Raw genomic sequence first — 16456 nt, 5'->3', positions numbered from 1 at the left:
AAGTCAAAGCAGCTTTTCCCATAGGAATGTATTTTAGAAATTATTTTAAAAGCAAAAGACTAAATGCATTTTAGACCCCAGCAGCCACCAGAAGAAACTTTTGCAAAACCATTTCTGATTTTAAAAGCAAAAGACTAAATGCATTTTAGACCACCCCCCCAGCAAAGAGAACAAAGCGAAAAAGGATGCAAGACACATTGAAAATAGGGAGGGGGGGGCAAAAAGCAAACAAACCCCCCAAAGACCCATCTGAGATGGGAGGGAACCAAAAAAACAAACAAATTCCCCAAGACCCATCAGAAATGGAAAAAAAAACTCCAAAAAGAACCAAACCCACCCCCATTGGAAATATGGGGGGGGACCCAAAAAACAAACTCCCCCCCCCAAAGACCCATCACAGCACGGAAACATATAACCCCCCCAGCCGAAAATCACGCTGCAAAAATATCCAGAATGTTTTTTTAGAAGTATAAAGCAGCAGTTTACCTCAGATCGCAGGCTCTCTAACTGCCAAGGTGAAAGAGCTACAAACGAGCAGCCTCGTGGCCACCAACGGTTAGAAATTTGAATTTCCCGCCTTTTTCCCCCCTGCCCTTTTTTTTTCCTGTCAGTAAGTCAAAGCTCCCTTTGCAAGTCCAAGCAAAATGTTGTTCCTAACTCAAAATGTTCGTAGGTTCATAAGTCAAGGCACCACTTTACACATGATTTCGTGTGTAAGTCTTTACACGTGATTTCGGTCTGCTTTTGGTATTTTTTTTCCACTTTGAAGTTCAGTCCTCTCAGGACTGCCCACAACAAATGAGGGGGGTGAAGGTACTTTCTTTCCAAATGGAGTCAAATCGACTTGAGGGTAGTTAGATAAGCTTCAGAGCAGACACACTCCTCAGATATTTTTTTTAAAATTGAATATGATAACTCATATTTTTAATTTTGAATGTGAGAGCTCTCCTGACTGACTTCTCCTCTGCCCATTACTTCAGGGAGTCCCTCCATCTTGTGTTTGGTCTTGCTCTCCCCCTGCTGCCTTCCACCTTTCCCAGATTTCTTGTTTTTTTTTCCAGAAAAAAAATCTTGCCTTCTCATAAAGTGCCCAAAGCAGGACAGCCCTAAATTCATCATTTTGTCCTCTAGAGCGAGAGCGAGAGAGCGAGCTCAGGCTTGATTTGATCCAGAACCCTCACGTTCCTCTTTCGGGCAGTCCAGGGCATCCTCAAAGCTCTCTCCCAGCACCAGATTTTAAATGTGTCAAACGAGACAAAAAACGGAAAGGTGGATCTATGAAATGAAGAACGGATCTTCGTGATTTCATATGATTTTTATGTGGGAATCCTTCTGGAACCACCCTCAAATTACACACCCCATAAACTACCCAGAGAAATCATGGCTCCTTTGGCACACGGCTGTTCAGTGGCGCCAAAAACAGGGTCCCAAGGGCCAGATCCACAGAATTTCACATGATTTTGGCTCCCTCTGTTTTTATCAAGTCACGCATAATAAGAACACAGTATCTCATCCACGGCATCTTCATAATGCAAAATAAAATAAAATAAAATAAAATAAAATAACCCTTGGATATCTGTGGTATAGACCTCGTGTAGTACACAAGTAGATGCTGTCTAGGGGGGCGGGGTAGAAATCAAATCAAATCAAATCAATCAATCAATCAATCAATCAATCAATCAATCAATCAATCAATCAATCAATCAATCAATCAATAAATGATTTTCAGTTGGGATCCTCTCAAAACTATTGCCAAGACACACATCCCGCCTCTGCCAATAGACGGAACCATCAAAAACCCAAATTGCCAGAGGACCCGAGATGAGGCAGCAGAACATGGGTTCGTGGGCAAAGATCTGTGGGGTCCAAAGTGTTATTTACGCAGCCCTCACAGTGACCCACCCTTGTGTTAAACATGTCGTCCCTTCCCACAGAGGGAAGCAGGAACCTTCGGCTTGATGGACCCCCCCCCATGCGTTTTACAGAGGATCCCCTTCAAGCCCCTCTCCCATGAGAGGCTCCAGAGGCACAGAAACACCAATACCAGGGCAAGGATTCTCATGGATCCACATCATCCTTTCGTAGGATCCTCCCCAAACCCCTATCAAATCCTTGGCCTCATTTGTACCCAAAGACGAAACCTCAGAAATCTATTCCCTTTCAGTCTCTCAAGGATTGCCATCCCCCCTGATGAGCCTGCTCGAGTCTTAAGATGCCTTTCTCTCGGTCCCTCCACCTTCACTGGTGCGTCGGATGGGGACAAGGGAGAGGCCTTTCTCTGTTGCTGCTCCCAGAGACTCTGGAACTCCCTGCTACTAGAGCCCAGGTTGGCCCCTCTCTTGGCTGTCCTCCCAGAAGTAGATAAAGACTTCTTTCTTCAGGCAGAGTTTCCCTGAGTGATTGGCTGTCTGAGATGGTTTTTTAAAAGCAGACTGTTGTGCCCCGTTGCTTTGAATCTGTTTCTTGCATTGCTTTTGTTTACGTTTTTTATTGCGCTTAATTTTCTTATCCTTTTTTAGTTATAGTATACTCACTGTTTTGGCTTTAAATATTGTCTTTTAACCATGTAAGCTGCCTTGGGTTCTTTCTAAAGAGAAAAGCAGGGTAAAATATTTTAAAGAAATAGATCGAATGATTTCTGTGTGTTTGAAGAAAGATTTCTAACCTCACTGTTCTCTTCCCCAGGGTTCCACATCGAGGAGGCCTGCAGGCTCCAAGCTGTCCCAACACAAGAGTTGTGGGAAACTCATGTGAACCAAATAGGAGAGAGGACTTGACAAGTCAGAGGCATGGTGGAGACTAGGCATGGGATTTGCAGATTATTTGGACTAATTGTAGTCCAAGAGATCTGAAAATCCCATGCCTAATGGAGACCAGTGGCAGCCAGCAATGGCTCGCTTTTCGAAGGTGCTGCGAATCCGTTCACATTCATTCATTCGCTGTGCTCATATAAAGAGGGCCCCCTCCTCCTACATTATGGAGGGCCCTGAGACAATCGAGGAGGCTTTTAAGATCTTCTGGGGAGGCCCTTCTCTTGGTCCCCCCCCCCCGCCTTCCCAAGCTTGTTTGACAAGGACACGAGGCGGGGCCTTCTCGGTGGCTGCTCCCAGGCTTTTGGATGCCCTGCCAGTGTCCCCTGGAATTTATATGCCACTTTTGTTGCATTTATAGGCCACTTTTCTCCCCGCAGGGTCCGAAGGCGGCTCCCCACAGATAAAACCAAAAGACAAACACAGATTTAAACAATGTATCGATCTCATGTTAACGCAATTAAACCGATTGTTATTATTATACAACAAGCTTTGAAACAGTTTTTAAAGAAAATGTAGAGGGGAAAACAATTCCTCCTGAATGTGGTTGCCTAGTAATGGGTGTTGTGTTGTGGTCCATTATGATGCAAACTCTTTAAGAGGCTGGGTGCAGAGTGCGGGTCTTTGTGGAGAGTGTGGTGGTTGTGGTCGTGGTGGAGGTCTCCACAGCTCTCTGGGCCAGAGAGTGAGAGAGAAAGCAAGCAAGGGAGCCAGAGAGCGAAAGAAAGTGAAACAGCTACAGAGAAAGAGGGAGATCCTTGGGACACCGGGATTCCTAAAGATGTAAGTTGGGAGGCGGGTTGGGGGGCCAAGCCGGAGCCAAGCCCACTTCTCCCTTCTCTCTACCACCCCCCCCTTTCTCCTCTAGGCTGAAGACCCTGAGGCGGCTTTTCCCCAAACGGACGGCCAGGGTCGCCCCTGGAGAAGAGCCATCCAGGACCCTCCCCGCGGCCCCCCCCTCAACCCCCGGCTGCGGAGCCCTGAGGGTCCAGCAAGCGAGTGGGCTTCTGCCACCCAAGAGGTTCTCCCGTCGTCCCCGGAGGGTGGATCCCTCCCCAGCCTCGGAGGGCTCTGCCGGACTGGCCCCCCCGGAAGAGCCGGTTTTGGGGACTCCAAAAGCGCCACCGGTGGGAGAAGCTGGCCTGCCCTCGGGCCGTCTCAGCCGGCCTAAGGGGGAGGGCGTCCTCCGGCCCCCCAGTCGCACGGAGCAGCTCACCTGGGCCATCGTGGTGAGTGTGGGAGGCCAGTGGGGGGGGGGAAGGATGGAGCCCCCCGGTTTCCATCAAGGGCAGGGATCCAGGGCTGGAGAGGGGATCCGCCGAACGGCCCAGGTGGGGAAGATTCAGGTGTCCCTTCCAGGCGGGACACGGCGTTCTCTGTGCCCCTCTCGGAAGGAGGTTTGCTTGTGGGGAGTGGAGACTAGGGGGAAAGAGAGAAAAGGCATGCAGGTTGGTGGCTGATGGGGGCTCTTCCTCTCTGGTCTTGTCCTTCCCTCCTCCAGAGAGTGATGATGGAGGCCTTCCCGGTGCCAGGTGTGCCTGCCTTCAACAACTGTGCCTGTGCCGTCCAGGCCCTCCAGAGCCTCAGGTATCCAAAACAGGAGCGCGGACAAGGGTCCTCTGGACGTGTGTGTGTTCACACGTGGGCAAGATTTGGGGGTGGGGGTGGAAGGAGGGGCTGTGATTTCTATTCAGCAGCCGGGGCTGCTTCCCCATCTACGGAGCGGCACCCTCTCAGATGCCTTGGGGGGTTCAGTGGTGCCTCCTCCCCGGCCGGCTGGGTGTCTTCTCGGCAGGTCTCCCTTTTGGGAGCCCCTCTGCCTTCTGGCCAGGAGGGCAGGTGGGACCAGACACCTTCCCACATGGTTTTCCCTCCCACCCACCCTCTTTTCTCCATCAGGATCCTGCCTGCTCCTTAAGGGGACCCGGGGGAAGGTGAGTGAGCTCTTGAGTGAAGGTGAAAAGGGGGCTGTGTTAATGTTGGGGGACAGGAGGGGTGCCCTGGAGAAAAGTTTCTTTGGGGTGGCAGGCCTGGGGCATCTTCTGCCCCCCCACCCCTTTCCCTCATCGTTCCGCTGGGCGCTGAGCTGCCATCTTAGCAGGACGTGGGGTGGGCGGCCGGTGCCTGAGCCAGGAAGGGTGTGTGGGTCTGAGGGCTCCCTGTCGTTCCCCCCCCCCAAAAGTCTCTTCTGCTCTCTTGGCTTTGAAGGGGGATTTAAGAGAGAGGTGGCCGGAACAGAGGTAAGTATTGAACTCGAATCCTGGCAGCCACACATTTCTGAAAGCAATAAAGCTATCCTTTGAAGCTACTCCCCTTTCCCTTCTGGCGGTCCTGGTCCGGACCCCCAAAGAAGTCTCCTGAAGACCCAGAAGTTTGTGAAAATTGGAGACATGGAGTGGAAGGCCTTAGTATTTTCCTTCTTTCTTCCCTCTAGGCGAACGGATCGTGGAGGATCTGGAGCAGACGCAAACGGGACTTTCCTGCCTCCTTCCACAGAAGTCACCATTAAAGGATTGGCTTGGTGTTGACTTTGGCAAAATAGACCTTCGGTTGTAGCAGAAACAGCGCCCTTGAGTGCCCAGCGGTGGCGGCGGCGAATATGCAGGACATCTGCCCAGCCCCAGAGTCTTTCTTTCCGTTTGCACCTGCAGGAGGAGAAGAGGAGAACTGAACTTCAGATGGATTGACTCCATAGAGGAAGCCACAGTCTTGAGTTCCAAAGACCCAAAAGCAGGACTGGTCATGACAGGAGGGGGGGGCCTTCTGGAAGTCACTCACTCAGAAGGTCATCCGTAAAGTCAGAAGTGACTTGACAGGATGTAACAACGGCTTGTTCTTAGGGCAAGAGTCGGAACGGGATGTGGGCCTCTTTCAACGCCACCCAGCAATCCGTTTAAGGCTGATCCAGTTTGGGCCAAAAGAGCAGCGCGTGAAATCTAAGCGGCCGCGTGAGGGTCGATTCGGCCGCTGTCCCAATTTCGGTACAAAGAGTGGGGTGAAGAAAAAGATCCGGAGCTTTTGGATAGATACACTGTCTTCTAATGGGAAATGTTTTTTAAAAGCTTTGAATGTTTTTTAAAATGTTTTAATTTCATGTATTTCTAAGTGTTGAGTTTATGGCTGATTTGTATTTTATTGTATCTATTTTTTGTTATGTTGAATGGTACTTGTTGGTATTTATATGTTGTAAACTGCCCAGAGTGGCCTTGGCCAGATGGGCGAGATGAAAAAAATAAATAAATTTTAATTTTTTTAAAAAAAATTACATGACATGAAATGAAGTACGTTTTTCCCCCCTTTCAGGCAAAGTCAGACCACTGCAAAGATACTGTCTGTCTGTTCTTGCATTTTCCTCACGTTTTCGGCACTGAAAGGGACTGTGTTACTGTGACGAAAGGTGGGCAAGGGTGCCTGGGATTTAAGCCGCAAACAAGACCCACAATGAGTGTGTTTGCACAAACAGAATCTGTACTGAGGTGACAGATTCATGAGGTCAACCTAAAAGCACACAAAAAAAGGGCCACACGGTTGTCTCAAAACACACGAGAGCCAATCCCACCCACTTGCCCAGAATTATACTATTAATACAAGCGGGGGGGGGGGAGTAAAAATCATCCTTTACATACTGATCAAGAAGCAGCTGAAGTGGTTGTTCTTTAGATTATAAGCAGCAGCAGCAACAACGATGATGATGATAATGTGATAATTTGATTAAAACTTATGTTTGTAATTTAATACCAGTTACAACCTGTGTCTTGCCTTTTCAAATGCAAAAAATAGGCCATATCTTTACAGACCTCTAAAAAAATCATCATACCATAAACAGCATGTTTATGGTATGATGATTTTTTTTTTTTTTTGGTGGTGGTGGTCTATAGAGGTATTGCCTGGTTTTGCATTTGCATTTCACTTTGTTTTGACCACAGGGCTACCTTTTACTTCCATTGTATCTTTGAAGAACAATAACAACAACAACAATTATAATAATAATAATAGAAGAAGACAAGAGGGGCTCTGGGCAGTCTTTTTAGAGACCATGCAAGAGCCATAATAATACTGAAATTCGCACAGTATTTCAAAGCAGTGGCAGAGACCAGAAATCACACCATCAGAGCTAACCCCCCCCCCCCAAAAAAGGCAATATTAGGAGCAGCACGCATCCTGCACCGATCTTTAACCGATCTGGGGTGAGAACGTGTCTCTGCTGTGTTGTTGTTTTTTTAAATCCTCTTTCTAGGGTGGCCGTCCTTGGTCCTGCTGACCGGCCGCAAGGGAGCCACCGGGCCGGGCCGTCCGGGGGGGTGTCGCGTGTCTTTTCCGTCCCCTCCGGGGCGGGACGGAGGCGGGAGGCCGATCCCCCTTTCCCGGGGCCTTCTCCGCCTCCCTCTCCGCCCCTTTCTTCCCTTCCTCCCTTCCCGGGCGGAGGCGGCCATGGGCTCCCGAGCCAAGCACCAAGAGCCGGAGCCTCCGGTCGACCTCTACCGCGACACGTGGGTGCGCTACCTGGGTAAGCGGCGGTCGTGGGGACGCGCCCGGGAGCGGCAAGGGGCAGGGGGGGGGAGTCTCCTCCCGAGGAGGCAACACCAGCTACCGGGGGGGGGGGGGGAGAAAGGAAAATAAAACCCAGGAGGGGCCGCTGGAGCTGGAACTGGGGCGCCGGCGGAGGGTGCCAGCTTCTTTCGGAGCGGAGGCGCCTGTGCCTCGAGGCAGCGGCGCCCTCGCGGGGAAAACGTTGGCAGCCGTTGCTGATCTCCCCTCCCTCCACCCCCCCCCCGGGCAGCCGCCTGGACGCACCCCCGTGCAGGGTCACCCAGGATGATGGTTTTCTTTTTAACTACAAATCCTAGCATTCCCAGCCAGCACAGCCTTCCTCTTTCATCGCCTTGCTGTGGGTTTGTTTCTCTCTCCCCCCCCCTTTTTTATTTGTATTTCCTTGCACGGACGTCGGTTGCACGGTGCGCGTGCATTCACACTTCCCCTTGGAACTGGGGAGAGGGGGAGGGAGAAGGTGGTGTAAGAGATTTTGCTGCCTGAGGCTAAGGGCAGGTCTCTCTCTCACACATACACACACACACACACACAAACCCAGTAACACAACTCAGAAGGCATGGAGCCCGTTTTCATACAGTTTAACCTTGGCAAGGAGACCAGGTTCCTCAGATACACATTTATGGATTTACAGATAATTTAACTGTCATTGGGCGCCGTCAATGCAATCCTGACATGGTGACCTCTTTTTCAGGGTTTTCCAGGCAGAGAAGACTCGGAAATGGTTTCCCCCTTTCCATCTAATGGGTGGGATCCCTGGGACTGTGCCGTTTCCCCCAAGGCTATGCAGGCTGGCTCTTTTTTGTTTCACAGGGTCCAGAATTTGAACTCCCAACCTCGCACTCTGCAGCCGGATAACTAAACCCCTGATCTGTCCAGCCAGCCATATTTACATTGAAATGCTTTTATCATGGAGGAATATATTGCAGTTTGTGTCCTTCGTCTTTGTTGCTCAGACTTGACCTTCGGATTCCCCCTTATTCAGGGTGCCTGTGTCACAAAAAAAAAGCAGGGTGGCGATGACAGAGTTGGGGGTACTAGTTTGTATAAAATGTCCTATCCTAATTTATAGAGACAGAAGCAAAACCAGAGTTGGTTTTAGTCACTTAAAGCAAATTCCAGTGTGTCGTGAGAAAAGTGGAAGGTAGTAAGAAAAGAGGAAGGCTGGGTGTGAGATGGATTCACTCGATAACAGAAGCCATGGCCTGGGGTTTGGACGAATCATGCCCTGTCTCACCTGGATGGAGAAAACTGACCAAATGCATTTCCTGCTTCCAGCTGAGTCTGTTGTCCCAGTGCTGGGCACGGTGGATGATGGGCCACTTAACCTTCAAATTAAATTCGCCTTCTTCCAGCACACTTTCAAAAAGAGTAGTATTTGCAAACTTTCCGAACTGAAGACTGAGCGCTGTAAATAAATCCTCAGGGGCTGCCGGAGCCTTTGGCCTCCATGGGGGAACAAGCCAGCAAAATAAGGCTCCAGACCGATATAAAGGTTGGAAACCCGGCCTTCCGCCATTCCTCGTTCCACCTCTTAACACTGGCGTCGCTCCAGCTTGGAGACCCGTCTCCGGCTCCTGGTGAAAATCAGGGTTGTTCAAGGTCTTCGGAGCACGGTTTTACATTTAGCCCCTTACATAAGTGCCAGCGTAGAGACTGAGAATGTGAAACAAGGACAGGGGGATCTAAGATCGCCCAGCAAGGGTACGGCACGCTGCATGTAATTTTAATTCTTAAAGCAAAAATATAAAGATAGATTTCCAAAGGAAAGGGGCTTCCTTCCTCGTTTCTGGAGAGGCCGAGCTTCTGTGTTCTGTTTTCTGTTTTGCAATTTGTTTGTTTCGAAAGAAGCCCTCAAACAAAGCTTTCACACGACACTGCATTGTGTCCTGTTTGATTCTGGGGCGAGATGCAACCGCAGGCCAGGAATTAAAAGGGTTTTAAAATATTTATTTATTTATTTATTTATTTTATTTATTTTATTTATTTTATTTATTTATTTATTTATTTATTTATTTATTTATTTATTTATTTATTTATTTAATTTCTACCCCGCCTATCTGGCCCACCGGACCACTCTAGGCGGCTTCCAAATATAAAATCAAATAATAAAACATAGACAAATACATAATAATCAAACAAGAACAGCAGTAAAGATAAAAAGGAAAAGTAAGAAAAAAATCAAGAGTTGGCTGGAGGGAAGGCCTGAATAAACAGCCATGTTTTAAATTGGGTTTTAAAAGTGCCCAGCGTGGGGGCCGCGCAAATCGCCGGAGGGAGATTGTTCCAGAGGCGAGGAGCCACCGCCGAGAAGGTCCGGTTTCGTGTCTTCTCCTTCCGGGCCTCTCTCGGCGTCAGGCTCCTCAGCCTCACCTCCTGACTCGCGCGGGTGATCCAGGTAGACCTTGGTGGGAGGAGGCGTGTATACATATATACAGTATATGTATACACAGTATATGAGAATAGCTGCAGAAATGACCCAGGGAGAGGGATATTTGAGACCCAGCAGCTCAGAGGGGGCATTTCTGCTGTGCTGGGCGGGAAGGTGACCTCAGATTTCCAGGGTGGAAATTTTGGGGAGGAAGCTGTAGGGCCACCCTTGACTCCGCAGAATGAAATACAATCCGGTTGGAACAGCAGCTGCAGGAAACTGCAGGGGAGCAAAACTGGCCAGGGAAGTCAATCTCTCTAGACTAGAGGGTAGATGGAGGAGATTACCTGTTTCTCCTAGCACAAAGATTCTTTTTTTATTTAAAAACTTGCCCGAAAAGCGTTAAGCGGCTTTTTTTTTGGTTCACATTAGAAATTCTGGTGTACGGAGGATTAGGAAGCGATCGCAAAAACCTTATCGTCAAGCGGTTTCATCGTTTAACGAGGTAATCGTTAAGCGAGGCACCACTGTATCCTTTTGATAACAAAAACCCAGAGAAGGGTCACCTTAAGACAGAATTTATTTAGTGGCACATGATTATTTTACTGTAGGGACACCTCCTTAAAATGTCAATTTTCAGTTTTGCAGAGTGCAGCATTAAGAGGGAAATATACTTGAAAAGTGAAAAGCACAGCTCTTCCCCCCCCCCCTCCCCACCATTCAGTTTTGGATGTATTTGTTTCTTAAATTAATGACAGTAGATGGAATGTAACTCTTGGTCTTTTCTGTAGAAAAAACACTTTTGGAGATATTTCCTTGAGTCAGTGAAATGGCATACTCCTCTGTGGAAAATTCTTGCTACTTAACACGGTGCCGGGTTTTATTTACTTATTTAAAATATTTTTTACCCTGCCTTTCTCTTTAAAAGGACACAAGGCGGCTTCTGACCATTAAAAAGACAACATTTTTAAATGCTAAAAACAGGGGGGGTACAAATATTTAAAAAGAACTTAAACAACTATTCTATCAAAGATGGTCAATAAAATCGATACTAAAAACACATTTGAAAAACAAGAATAGAACAATTCGTGAAAAAAAACCCTCCCACTCAGGCCGCTGGTCACTAAGGTCCAGTGGGTGGGCCTTCCGATCTCAGGAGGAGTTTTGTGCCTCTGCTGACCTTTTGCCCTTCGTTACAGGCTATGCTAACGAAGTCGGGGAGTCCTTCAGGGCGATTGTGCCCGTCTCTTTGGTCTGGGCCAGCTATGGCGTGGCAACGGTGTACGTGACCGCCGATGCTGTGGACAAAGGGAAAAAAGCAGCCACGGTGAGTAGAGAAAGCTCTCCATCCCTCCCTGTCTCTCTGCTTTCACGGGAAGAGCGTTGGTGCCTTTGGGTGGCTTTGCTGCTTTAAAGGTGGGGCAGGACCAGAGAGGGGCAGGGTGACGCTGAGTTGGCGCTCAGCGATGGGGCCGACGGGGAAAGGGAGAAAGCCCGAAACCGAAGCTGATTTTTTTTCAAGGTTACAGCTTTGCAAGGAGGCACATGCATTTTGAGAACCCTGTTATTTCTGTTCTTCCAAGGGCGTGCTATTTTAAATTCCTTTGAACTCTCTGTTTCACATGCCTCCGTGATTTTAAATGGCGCAGTGCTCCGAGACAGGGAAAGAAATGATGCGCTCGTAGGTGCAAGATCCAGCGAAACTGGGGCGGAATCTCAGAGGTGGCCCACTCGTTTTGCACGGAGAGCCCCCTTTTTCAGCACGAGGCATCTCCAGCCGAAAAAACAAAGGATGCTGCTGAATGTTCTGGGATGGGTCTGTGCTGGGACACTGGAACGCTGCTGCCGGTCAGAGCTGGCCGTGTTGCCTTGCCAAGGTCCATCAAGGCTATAAGGCAGCCTTTGTGGCTCCTTGTCCAGAGGCACTGCCGTAGAACTGGGATAATTAAATTTACAAGGCCAGGGGGAAAAAACCCAAGGGCTCTTGCAGGGGACATTGAAACATACAGCCTCTAGATGGTGTTGGACTACAAGTCCCATCGTGACTCAGCATTGGTTATGCTGGCTAGGACGGATGGGAGTTGTTGTTGGATACATCTGGACGTTGCTGACTCCCAGCCAAGGGCACTAGAGGGTTTTATCTGGAAAGTTTGATGGCAAGAGTGAAAAGTGGCTTTGTCCACGCCGGCCACGGGGACTTTGCCCGGCTGAGCAGGGATTTGAATCCAGGCCTCCCGAGTCATGCCGCTGAAATATGACAAAAGTGTGCTAAAGGTGTGCAGACTTATTGTGTAATAAAAGGTATTCATCAACTCTGCATCGAGCTTTAATTTAGCAACCAGCTGCACAGCTATTTTTCCCCTTATATAAACCCAAAGATCAAAAAAGCCACGGATAGATAAATTTGATCCATGAAGTCAGCTTTCATCCTGTTTTCGGTATCAAGAGGGGAACCACATTTCTGGGAACAAGGATCCGAGTCCTTTCAAGGCTTCAGTTTCATTTAAAATGAGGCACATGCAAACACACCCCTTTGAGTAGGTCTCTCCTTCTTTGCTCGACAGGCCACGCCAAAGGAAGACAGACGGACCACGCGTGCAGCAGTGGCTGTCGTGGACACGTTTGTCTGGCAGGCCCTGGCGTCTGTCATCATTCCGGGGTTCACCATCAACCGCATCTGCGCAGCCTCCCTCTACCTCATGGGCCGCATGACCCGCTGGCCCCTGTCGGTCAGGAAGTGGACGACCACGGCCGTTGGCCTCTCGGCGATCCCTTTCATAATCAAACCCATCGACAGGTATTGGGCCCTTTCAGTTTGGGGGGGGGGTGAAAGCCAGGGTGTGCGGTAGATTTCAGCGACACACCTTTCATGATGTCAGACTAAACCATTGTGTACCAAAGAAGCCTTGTGACTCAGGGGTTAAACTGCAGGACTGCAGCGGAAACTCTGCTCAGGACCCGAGTTCAATCCCAGGTAGCCGGCTCAAGGTTCACTCAGCCTTCCATCCTTCCGAAGTCAGTAAACTGAGTACCCAGCTTACTGGGGTGGGGAGCCATGTGTAGCCTGCATAATTAAACTTGAACATCCCCTCCTGAGTGTGCTTTAAGCCCTGTGGTGCCCCGCATGACAATAATCCGTTCTGTTAAAATCGCTGTACAGTGAAATCGTCGTCATGCGGGAAAAAAACCCATTGGAATGAATTGAAAACCAGTTAATGCAGCGAAGATTGCCCATGGAGAACCGCTGATTAGCTGTTTAAAATCAGTGTTTTGCGAAGCTTCTGTCCGGAAAACAGCCATTTTGTGAAGGGAAGCCATTTTGCGGAGCTGGAAAAATCGTTTTCCAAACAAATGGTTCGCGAAGCAAGGACCTAATCAACGTAAAGCGAAAATCCCCCCAGGAAACATTGTTGGGCTTCTGAATTTTGTCATGTCACTGCGAATACATAAGCTTTCAAGGGAGTTTAAGCGTAAATGACACGAGAACGTCTTAGCATTTGGGGCTTCCGGGGATGAGAGCAGGAAGCTTTCGATTTGTTGACATGGATTGTTTCCATCGCCCAGATCCACGTGATGCTGGCATAAATAAATATAATTTTGCCTATCATCGTTTAAGGCAGTGTGTGGAAGTATTAATCTGGCAGGAGACGGACTCTCAGAGTTGGCAGAGCATTCTGGGAATCGTAGTCCAAAAAAATGAGAACTTTCCCAAGCTTTGTATTTAAGAGTGTGACCTCCGTTGGTTCATCTCAGTAAAGAGGCATCCGCCCTCTTTTTGGGAAACCCGATTCCTCTAAAACAGGTTGGAATTCACGTGTAAGGGCGGGCGCCCTCCCCCTGCCTCCATACCCACCCACCCCCCGGGCTAATTCCATCCTAAGGCGAGAAAAAGAAGTATTTCAACATCGGAATTTTGTCCTAAAACAGCTTTTTTCCACATTGCGCAGGAAAGAACCCTGGCTTTAGTTTTTCCAAACTAGATCCGTATTCCCTTCGGTGAAATACGTGAATAAATATATAATCTCTGGCCAAGAGCCCAGCTTGTCTATAAATAAACAAGGTGCTCAGAGTGTGCTTTGGCCCTTCCGCATGAGGGTGCGATCATGTTCTCTTCCATTGATCGTAAATGCCATGACTTATTAATGTCGGGCGGCTTGTGCTGTTGTTTTTCCACATTATTGGCGCCCCTGATCGATGGAGCCGGCGAGTTCACTTTTGCTCTTAGCAACACGTCCCCGTGTTGTTCCATCACCTACAGCAAATGGAGGAAATATTTTTACTGGTGAATTAAAATATTAAACATAAGCAAGCTTTCGAGTCCAACAGAACTCTTCTTCCTGCTGAGTATCACAGAGCTTCAAGAGGAGAAATGGAAAAGCCCCGTGACTTATCTTCATGGGATGTTGCGATGTTCAGCTCTGTAAGATCTGGTGAGGATAATTTTTTTTGATTTTTCTGTTTTTCCCTAGCCTCTCAAGTTCTGTGATGCCCAGCCTGAAGAAGAGTCCTGTTAGGCTCAGAAGCTTACCTACTTTTAATATTTTAGCAGGCCAATAAAAGCAATGTCAGCTATTCCTTGTATATTTTCCCTTCTGTAGCAATTCAAAGAATCTAGCCAGGCTTGCTTCATCGCATGTCTGCACTATGTTTTTTAAATTCCTGCGCAACTGTATGGTATACTGTGTATATACTTACAATGACAATAAATTATATTATTATTATTAAACTGTGATGTAATCATGGAACTTTTCTGCTACAGTATTTAAAACATTTTTGCTGCCCTTCAGTTAAACGTCAAAGGAAAAGGTCATGCCTGAGAGGTACAGGCAAACCCTTCGTCTTTCCCCCAAACAGATGGAGGAGGAACATAGACAGAGCATGTTTTATAAGTGGTGCCTCGCTAGACGATGATAGTCCATTTCACTGAAATAGCTGTTTAGCGAAATCATTGTCTAGCGAAAAGCATTTCCCCATTGGAATGCATTGAAACCTGTTTAATGCGTTCCAATGGGGAAGAATCGTCGTTGTCTAGCGAAGATCGGCCATAGGAAAGCCGCTTTGCGAACCGCCGATCAGCTGTTTAAATCGCTGTCTTGCGAAGCTTAGGTCCTGAAAACACCTGTTTTACGAGTGCAGAGGGAGCTGTCAAGATCGTCGCCTAGCGGAAATCGGTTTGCGAAGCAGGGACCAAACATTGTCCAGTGAAATTCCCCATAGGAATCACTGTTTTGCAAATCGCTATAGTGATCGCAAAAAGTCAATGTCTAGCGAAAAAACTGTCATTCGGGGTAATTGTCTAGTGAGGCACCACTGTACCTGCATGGTTATAAGGTGCTCTGTGTTTTAAACGTGTGTCCCCCTGTAACCTAGAATTTAGTGTTCAGTGTGGGCTTCTCCCAAGAGAATTCACACCGTTGCTTAAATTCCTGGAAAGATATTGCCACCACACACATTTTGGGGAACTGTGGATATTTTTGGAGCCCCTCCGCTGGCTTTCCTTCCACCGTAACTCTTTCTTGCTCTCCGGCAGGTCCGTGGATTTCTTGATGGACTCCAGCCTTCGCAAGCTCTACAAGACAGCGGAGAGCCCCCCGACGTCCTTCTGAGGGGGCTGCCCCAAACTCCATCATCTTGGGGTCCAACTGGGTGTTGCTTGCAGTTTAGATCGGTCGGCATCGAAATAATGGAAGGTGAGGCCGGAGAAGGCCCCGCCTTGCGCATCTGGCTGACCGCTGGGGATGGGGGAGGAATTGACCGGGGACGGTATTCAGAGTGACTCAGGACCTGAACTAAGGATGAGGTCCATTTCATATCCTGCAAGAGCCGTTCCTTATTCTGCACTGTGATTCCCTCTCCCGTTGGGATACTTGCACTAACTATTGTAACTTAAGCGGAATGAGTTTTGATCCGTTCTTGTTCTTTGTTGCACCATCTTTTCCACCCGGCACTTCCGTATCATTACTTCTCTTCCAGCTGGCTTAATTAAAAATGACAGCAATAATGGCCCAAATCCAAAACTGTCGTGGAAACAACATGGACTTGAAAGCAGTCGCATAAGCCATTTTTGCTCCTCCGGGGCGCTCTGTTGTGTGCCCGATCCATCCAGGGAAGGATATATATATATATATATATATATGTATTTTAAAGTAAACAACTGTAAAAATGTGGGGACCCACAGGAAATGGGAACATTTTCATCCACCCACCCCCCAAAAGGTGCACGAGGAACTTCGTGAGCCAGCAGAGGAAAATGAATCCAATTTGGGAACGTTAGGATCTGTTCAGAAACAGAGAAGCTATTTAAACCTGGCATTTGCGATTTTCTCTTAACATTTTATGCACAGTAGCTGTCTGTTTTTAATATATTCTTACTGTTTAGGAATTCTGTTTTATTTTCTGATTTTTGCTACGGTCAACAACCCTAAGCCTCTGACGAATCGTATGCAGTTTTTCATGTCAATAAATTAAGCCAGTACCCTTTTCGATGACCATAGAAGCATTTTCCTTAATTATTCAATTTTTAAAAATAATTGTATATGCCTTATATGGCAATTGCACGTCGTCTTTTTGCTTCCATGTCCCTTTTAGCTCAAACCTGATCCGTCACATCCTCTCCACTTCGCATTTGCTCTCCCCACCCAGTTATTTTCTTTAATATTTGTGCCCGGGAACACATCCTGCCCCTGGCGAGTTCGCCACTAAGACAGAAGCAATTTGCCTTTTCACAA

At 48.0% G+C, this 16456-nt stretch overlaps 1 protein-coding gene and 1 long non-coding RNA gene across 2 annotated transcripts; both read left to right on the top strand.

Annotated features, from left to right (window-relative positions):
• Positions 1-2517: 2517 nt before the first annotated feature.
• LOC140702673 (uncharacterized) lies at positions 2518-6057 on the top strand. Its single transcript, XR_013539162.1, has 4 exons — positions 2518-4039; positions 4312-4397; positions 4710-4744; positions 5245-6057. It is a non-coding gene; the product is annotated as an uncharacterized LOC140702673 (long non-coding RNA).
• A 1108-nt stretch (positions 6058-7165) lies between these two features.
• MTFP1 (mitochondrial fission process 1) lies at positions 7166-16216 on the top strand. Its single transcript, XM_020800872.3, has 4 exons — positions 7166-7317; positions 10929-11056; positions 12294-12526; positions 15260-16216. Exons 1-4 carry the CDS (start codon positions 7242-7244, stop codon positions 15333-15335), a joined length of 513 nt encoding a protein of 170 aa, XP_020656531.3. The 5' UTR covers positions 7166-7241; the 3' UTR covers positions 15336-16216.
• The last annotated feature ends 240 nt before the right edge of the window (positions 16217-16456 follow it).

This window comes from Pogona vitticeps, chromosome 14, assembly GCF_051106095.1.
Source record: "Pogona vitticeps strain Pit_001003342236 chromosome 14, PviZW2.1, whole genome shotgun sequence".
NCBI classification, from domain to species: domain Eukaryota; kingdom Metazoa; phylum Chordata; class Lepidosauria; order Squamata; family Agamidae; genus Pogona; species Pogona vitticeps.
This window is presented reverse-complemented; position numbering and strand designations above follow the sequence as displayed.

Bases quoted from the DNA above. Each gene is read 5' to 3' on its own strand.
- MTFP1 (XM_020800872.3), top strand. From the start codon at position 7,242: ATGGGCTCCCGAGCCAAGCACCAAGAGCCGGAGCCTCCGGTCGACCTC. The intron at 11,057-12,293 runs GTGAGTAGAGAA...TTTGCTCGACAG, and splicing joins AAGGGAAAAAAGCAGCCACG to GCCACGCCAAAGGAAGACAG. The intron at 12,527-15,259 runs GTATTGGGCCCT...GCTCTCCGGCAG, and splicing joins ATAATCAAACCCATCGACAG to GTCCGTGGATTTCTTGATGG.